General features: G+C 36.0%; 1 protein-coding gene across 1 annotated transcript; it reads left to right on the top strand.

The window, feature by feature from the left end:
* Window positions 1-1631: 1631 nt before the first annotated feature.
* Window positions 1632-7879, top strand: ttr (transthyretin (prealbumin, amyloidosis type I)). The gene is made up of 4 exons (XM_048208665.1): window positions 1632-1786; window positions 3873-4012; window positions 7002-7137; window positions 7632-7879. Exons 1-4 carry the CDS (start codon window positions 1721-1723, stop codon window positions 7737-7739), a joined length of 450 nt encoding a protein of 149 aa, XP_048064622.1. The 5' UTR covers window positions 1632-1720; the 3' UTR covers window positions 7740-7879.
* Window positions 7880-7963: the final 84 nt, after the last annotated feature.

Below are 7963 nucleotides of genomic sequence, written 5' to 3'. Positions count from 1 at the left end.
GGATGTGCACAGCAGAATCATCAGACTAGGTAAGCAAGCAAGGACAATAGCAAAAAATGGCAGATGGAGCAATAATAACTGACATGATCCACGATAACATGATATTTTTAGTGATATTTGTAAATTGTCTTTCTAAATGTTTCGTTAGCATGTTGCTAATGTATTGTTAAATGTGGTTAAAGTTACCATCGTTTATAACTGTATTCATGGAGACGAGAGCCATCGCTATTTTCATTTTTAAACACTTGCAGTCTGTATAATGCACAAACACAACTTCATTCTTTATAAATCTCTCCAACAGTGTGTAATGTTAGCTTTAGTCATGGAGCACAGCCTCAAACTCATTCAGAATCAATTGTAAACATCCAAATAAATACTATACTCACAGGAATCGATGCATGCATGCAGCATGAATGACGAACACTTTGTAAAGATCCATTTTGAGGGTTATATTAGCTGTGTGAACTTTGTTTATGCTGGTTAAGGCAGTCGAGAGCTTGGGGCGGGGAGCACGAGATTTAAAGGGGTCGCGCACTGAATTGGTGCATATATAATTATGGCTCAAAATAGGAAGTTAAAAAAATTAATAAAAAACAATCTATGGGGTATTTTGAGCTGAAACTTCACAGACACATTCAGGGGACACCTTAGACTTATATTACATCTTGTTAAAACTGGTTCTAGGGCACCTTTAAGGACTAAATTAAAAATAAAACTGGGGTTTATTTTAGGAATAAATCCTGTTTCTCTTTTGAAGCGAAAAGAAGATTAGTTTTTGCCACTTTTATGCCTGTCCTTGATTATGGAGATATATTGTATAAATCAGCAACTTACATACTTTTAAATTCTTTGGATATTTTATATCATGGTGCACTTAAGTTTATATTAAATTGTGACTATAGCACTCACCATTATGAGCTGTATAATAGAGTTTGTTGGTCGTCATTATCAACATGCAGACGTAAGCACGGTCACTTCTGTAAAAGTGATTTTTAATCTCAGAAAGTTTTATCTGGTTAAATAAAGGAAAAGAAAGAAAGAAAGAAAGAAAGAAAGAAAGAAAGAAAGAAAGAAAGAAAGAAAGAAAGAAAGAAAGAAAGAAAGAAAGAAAGAAAGAAAGAAAGAAAGAAAGAAAGAAAGAAAGAAAGAAATTCATTGTAAAATAATACTGTTTAATCCTGTAAATTCCTGGCAATTTTTTTACAGTGTGGGCCAGTTGTGAATGTGTTGTGAATCTGCTCACAAGCAAAGGAATTCTGCTGTTCTCCACTTATGGATTCAATGCCTTTAGCAATACAGCTAGCACATGTGAAAAACAAGTGTGCACTCGCCTCTCAAGGGATATCTGTACACTTTTCTTTGAACTGTCAATAATAGCTCAGACCCTCAAATTTGTGCTGCCCAGAAATATTTCACCGGTGAGCTTGAACTAAGGTCCTCAGAGAGTAAACAGACAATGAATCAGATCTCACACAGAATGGAGGAACTTTGGGAATTAACATTCATGAAATGCACAAATTCCAAGGACAGGAGTGCTGTTTATGGGCTGATGCCCTTGATTGTTTCCACTGGATTAACCAAATTGTATGGAGTTACTCATTCCCATTTATTTACTGTGTCAACAGAGCACCTCAGACACCCCCTCGAGTCACCTGATGACGGGGTCGGCAGCTGTATAAAGGGCATTTCGGGTGTTATCGCCCACAGTTGTACTCTAAACATGGCTAAAGCAGTGGTTTGTGTGCTTCTTGCATCTCTGTTTGTCTTCTGTAGATGTGCTCCAGTGGTAAGTTCAATTGCTTCGGTCTATAGAATAAAGCTATGCCATGGGAACTGGCGCAATTTTAAAATTTTGCATAGCAATGTAACCTTTCAGTATCATTAAACTGACCAGCTCAATGCATTCTTACCAGGGTTTCATTTTACTCCGGATGAATATTATTGGTGTTACAGAGCTGAATTTTAGCGAGGTATTGCACTTATTGTGCATAATTTTACTCATTCCTGCATATATTGTGCTCACACTCAAAGTGCATGCACATAAAGCCGCCTCTCAGTACTAAATTGAGTTCTTTTTTGCTGCTTATTGCACTTAAACACTCAAATACACAAACAAAATTATGTAAAAATGCTGGTCTTGGCAAGTATTCACATAAACAGTCAGTTTTGTTTTAAGTGAACGTAAAGAGTTGAGAAAGAAAATGCATGTGTAACAGTATAGTGATTAGGGGTGGGACGGTTCGCTGTAAAAATCTAACCGTTCGCTTCTCCACCCACGGTTCGGCCCACGCTTGCACCGCGGTTCATCACAAATCTGACGACGCATCTATAATATGGTTTGTTGAAAACAATGTGCAAATCAGACAGTAGCGAGTATCCTAACTAACATAGTAGGTTATGTCTTAGGAGAAAAACAAGACAGACAACGCATGTGTGTCAGTATCATTATACTGGATCTTTGAATAATATCTTAAAGGGACAGCAGTCTAATATTCCTGCTCTCTGTGTTTTAATGTTAATCAAATGACAAAGGACTAAGAAATCACTCTTGGCTGAATAGCTTTTGTAACTTCAATTATGTTTCATCTTTATTTAACTATTCTAAGAAGTTTATATGCAGTGTTATTTTATATTGATTACTTTATTCAATTTCTGTACCTGAAAGCTGTTAGATACCTGAAAAACCTGTAAAACATTGTTTATTTTATTTGTATCTTAGCTCTCATGTATTTATTTGTGCTGTTTCTGTAGTTAGATTATTTTTCTTTATCTTTTTTTGACAATTGTCCTATCTTTTACTGAACATAGTACATACCGAACTGTACCGAAACGATGACAGTAAAACCGTGATACAAACCGAACCGTGCAAAATCTGAACCGTCCCACCCCTATAGTGACAGCACCCTAATATACTGTACCTGCTGCCAAATTATGTGATAATATTAAAAATATCTATATGGCAGTTTTTCCCCAAGGCGTGGATGTCAAAATTGTGGTCAGTGAAAATGCTGAGTGGCTAGCAACTTCAGAAAACCACTAGCTACAGTGGCTGGTGAGCAAAAAAGTTAATGTCAAGCCTTGATTCTTAATATGTTGTGTCATGTATCATATCTTATATAGAATTCTAACCAGACTCTTAAACATAGAGGACATCTAACATCCATTGAACCTTTCTGATGTACGAAACATTCTTTAAGTGGAAAAATGTTCTTCAGATTAAGATGTAGATGTAAAAAATTCTTTAAAAACTGTTTGATGAAAAGCAGAAATGTTTCTTGTATGGTATTGCTGTGAAAACTAGCCAATCCAAAATGCTTTCTGCTTCATTTTGCATGGGCAGGTTTGCAGGCGTCTTTGGAGGGTGTAATTTGGGAAAGAGGCTGTGAAGTTAACTGGCTAAAATCTCTTACAACAGCTTTAAGTTATATTTAACTTGGCATTGACACAAAATCTATGAAATGTACAAGATAGATAAAATGTCTCCTAAGATGGCCCCTTCTGGGTGAGACAAGGTACTTTCCTGGACGGGCTAACATAAAGGTCACAAAGTTATCTGCACTCTGCCATACTACAAAGTGCTGCAGTAAAATCTATACCTGGAAAACACACAACTGTACGTCCAGGTGGTCACTGACCCAACAAACAGCTCTGGGCTGATACATCTGCATCTACTTCCATTACATTTTACATGTATCCTTTTATTTAAAAATGAGGAATACAACAAGAAATTCATCATCAAGATCATTGAAGTCAAGATCATTTTCAGGCCTAAACCAGAACAAAAAAAAGACTACAGCACCATGCTTAGACTAAGCAAAACTAAGGAGTATTTGAATGCACATTGATTGTGAGCCGCTTTGAATATGTTCCAGGGTTTTCATGGTGGTTCAGATGCTCACTGCCCTCTGACGGTAAAGATCCTGGATGCTGTGAAGGGGATTCCCGCTGGAAATGTATCTCTGGATGTTTATCGCCAAAAACAAAGTGGGACATGGGAAAAGATTGCCAGTGGGTAAGATCACATAATAAATAAAATAATAATAAATAATAATAATACAATATCACACCCATAGCTGTGCGATATGGCTGTATATCAGCATAGCTATGATTCAGTCATAGGTAACAGCGTGCTGCTATACAGCCATATCGCACGGCTACGAGTGTGATATTGTGTTTATATAACAGTTCGACGGCACGAGTGTGTAAATAAATAAGAAACAACAACAGTCTTTAAAAACCCTCTTTTGTGCAGTACTTTCTTCCTCTAAGGATTCAAAACTCAAGTTGACAGTTTAACAGTTGAGCCCAAGCCTTCGTTACTAATTATAAAACGTCACTTTAGAACTAATAACGAAGAAACGTTGAGTCGCTTCATCGAAGCTTATTGTATTATGTGCAGTACAGTATTATGGTATTACGAGAGAGAGATCGACTAAACGAGTGTATTACCTGCCTCTGATATAGCATTCATTCTTCAGGTCGATGTCCATAATATTATATCCATTATAAAGTATCAGTTTGAATGTCCGCTTAGGAAAGCAATATCTTTGTCTTTGACCTTTTAAAAAATTTCCCATGACTGCTAAAACAACTTCCTTGTTTACAACCAGTCCCTTTTAATTTGCTCATATAGACAGTTAATGGTGTAATTATGACTTTAGTGTCAATAATGGACATATATATAATTGCTCGACCGCCATGACAGTCGCCACTAACGGAGTGATACAAATGGTGAAACGCTTCCAGTGCTGATACTGGGGGAATATTGCATGGCTGGAAAAGGCTCTCAGCCAATCAGATTCGAGAACCAATATATATATATTTTATATATAAAATGAATAATTACATTTCAAATTAAAACCCAGTGGATCACTGAAACTTTTCATAAATGCTATTGCTATCCATGAGCTCAGTTTGACTTCAGCAATGACCTTTTTGACATTCACATTTTACATTTACTCATTTAGCTGATGCTTTTATGCAAAGCGACTTACAAATGAGGAATACAAGTGCCTCATTTTATAACACAAAAAGGGCTAGCAATACGTTTCAAACATTATCCAGAATAGTTGTCATATTTATCATATGCTGTACATCTCTATACACCTTTACTTGTCAGCTGGGATCTCTGGACAGAAATGTATTATTGTTCATGGACCATTTTTAATAAATTATATTAAGTATCAAATCCAAGTCAATCCAGTCAGATATTAACCTAAAAAAGTACAATCAAATATTAACTTGAACTACAAAACTACATCTACAATGTTGTATATTTGTTTAAAAAAAAAAAAAAAAAAAAAAAAAAAGATATAAAGATATAAAGTAAAAATTGAGAGTATATGATCCACCCAAGCAGATCTTAGCTCAACTAAACTCAAATTTAAAGAAAACAGTGTGAAAATAGATGAATTTTGATTCATTCAATAAACAAGTATCAGTTACACTTTATTTTAAGGTGTCTTTGTTACACTGTAATTATACATTTAAGTACTGAGTAATATTAAAGGTGCCGAAGAACATGTTTTTAAAAGATGTAATATAAGTCTAAGGTGTCCCCTGAATGTGTCTGTGAAGTTTCAGCTCAAAATACCCCATAGTTTTTTTTAATTAATTTTTTAAATTTTAATTTTGGGGCATCATTATAAATTCGCCGATTCAGGCTGCGGCCCCTTTAATTCTCGTGCTCCACGCCCCAAGAGCTCGCGCTTGCCTTAAACAGCATAAACAAAGTTCACACAGCTAATATAACCCTCAAAATGGATCTTTACAAAGTGTTCGTCATGCAACATGTCTAATTGCGTAAGTATGGTATTTATTTGGATGTTTACATTTGATTCTGAATGAGTTTGAGGTTTTGCTCCGTGGCTAAAGCTAACGTTACACACTGTTGGAGAGATTTATAAAGAATGAAGTTGTGTTTATGAATTATACAGACTGCAAGTGTTTAAAAATGAAAATAGCGACGGCTCTTGTCTCCGTGAATACAGTAAGAAACGATGGTAACTTTAACCACATTTAACAGTACATTAGCAACATGCTAACGAAACATTTAGAAAGACAATTTACAAATATCACTAAAAATATCATGTTATCATGGATCATGTCAGTTATTATTGCTCCATCTGCCATTTTTCGCTGTTGTCCTTGCTTGCTTACCTAGTCTGATGATTCAGCTGTGCACAGATCCAGACGTTAATACTGCCTGCCCTTGTCTGATGCCTTGAACATGGGCTGGCATATGCAAATATTGGGGGCGCACATATTATGATCCCGACTGTTACGTAACAGTCGGTGTTATGTTGAGATTCGCCTGTTCTTCGGAGGTCTTTTAAACTAATGAGATTTACATAAGGAGGAAACAATGGAGTTTGAGACTCACTGTATGTCATTTCCATGTACTGAACTCTTGTTATTCAACTATTTTCGATTTTTTTTTCTGTTTATTAGTACTTAAGAACATATTAATGCCTTATTCTACTTCATCCTACCCAATACCTAAACTGAACAACTACCTTACTAACTATTAATGAGCAGTAAATTAGGAATTTATTGAGGGAAAAGTCATAATTAATAGTGAATGTGTGTCCCAATTACTAAAGTCTTACAGAAAGTAATAACTGATCTATTGACACTCCTGCACATTTACCTTAAAATCTACAGATTTTAACCTGAAAATCTACAAAACTATTTAAATGCCGCTACAACTACAATGTTGTATAGGTTTTGTGAGCGTTCCTAAAAAAAATATTTTGTCAAAATTGAAAGTGACAGACTGACTCAATTATACTCCGATATAAAGAAAACGATGTGCAAATGTATGCATTTTGATTAATTTTTTAAATTCAAAATGAAAAGAAAAGAAAACATCCCTTTTGTCTTTGTTGAAAGGTTTTGCCTGCTCTATTCACTCTGCTGCACATTTTCATTTTAGTCACATCCGCATGGTTCCTCTTTCCTGTCGCTGTCATTGTAATTAATAAGCTCTTCCTCTTACACAGGAAAGTGGATATGACTGGCGAGGTGCACAACTTGATCACAGAGCAGGAGTTCACTCCTGGTGTGTATCGTGTGGAGTTTGACACTAAAGCCTACTGGAAGGAAGAGGGTCGTACACCGTTCCACCAGATGGCTGATGTAAGCAGTGCTGTGACGACACTCCTATATTCATGAGTGACTATTGGTTGCTAAGTGATGGGTTATTGTTGTATCAAGACACCTAAACCACAAAAACACACACAGTCCGAAACCCTTCATTAGGACGATTTGGGACTACTATATATAATTTTGTAATTATCTTTTCTAAGAGCTACCTACTAGATATGCATACAGCTCTTTTTTGCAGCAAATATATGTAAATTAATACCCTGAATGATTGTCTTGGATGAGAACCAAGAGCTATAATAACTGTGGGGAGGTAAATATTTAAGAACCTATATCTTGTTTTCTATAGACACACAGTAAATGGACCAGTGTTAGATAAGAGGACAGAGCATTCAAGGACAACACATGCATGCACACACAGACATACAGAGCACACAGGCACTGACATATGAAAGGCTCAAGTGACAGACATTCAGATGTGTTCGTGTTAGATGGTGTTTCTCAGTGGTTCTTGCCTGTTTTTGCAGGTGGTGTTTGAGGCTCATGCGGAGGGGCATCGTCATTACACTCTGGCTCTTCTTCTGAGCCCCTTCTCATACACCACAACAGCTGTGGTCGTCAAAGCACATGATTGACATCACACAGAAAGCTGGTTCACGTCAACTTAGAGAAATTACTTCACACCCAGGATTCAAGATTAACTCCTTGCTACACCTTGTAATCCCAAGTTGAGATATATTACTAGCGATTAAACTACTTTTTTATTTAAAAATTACTCTTTTGTCATTACAGTTTTTTCCTTGTATATTTGTGAATATAATGCAAGGAATATTCCACACAAATAAACATCCGATAGTAA

This window comes from Megalobrama amblycephala, linkage group LG11 (genome assembly GCF_018812025.1).
Source record: "Megalobrama amblycephala isolate DHTTF-2021 linkage group LG11, ASM1881202v1, whole genome shotgun sequence".
Lineage (NCBI taxonomy): Eukaryota > Metazoa > Chordata > Actinopteri > Cypriniformes > Xenocyprididae > Megalobrama > Megalobrama amblycephala.
The sequence above is the reverse complement of the archived record's forward strand: the minus strand, read 5'-3'. Positions and strand labels throughout refer to the sequence as shown.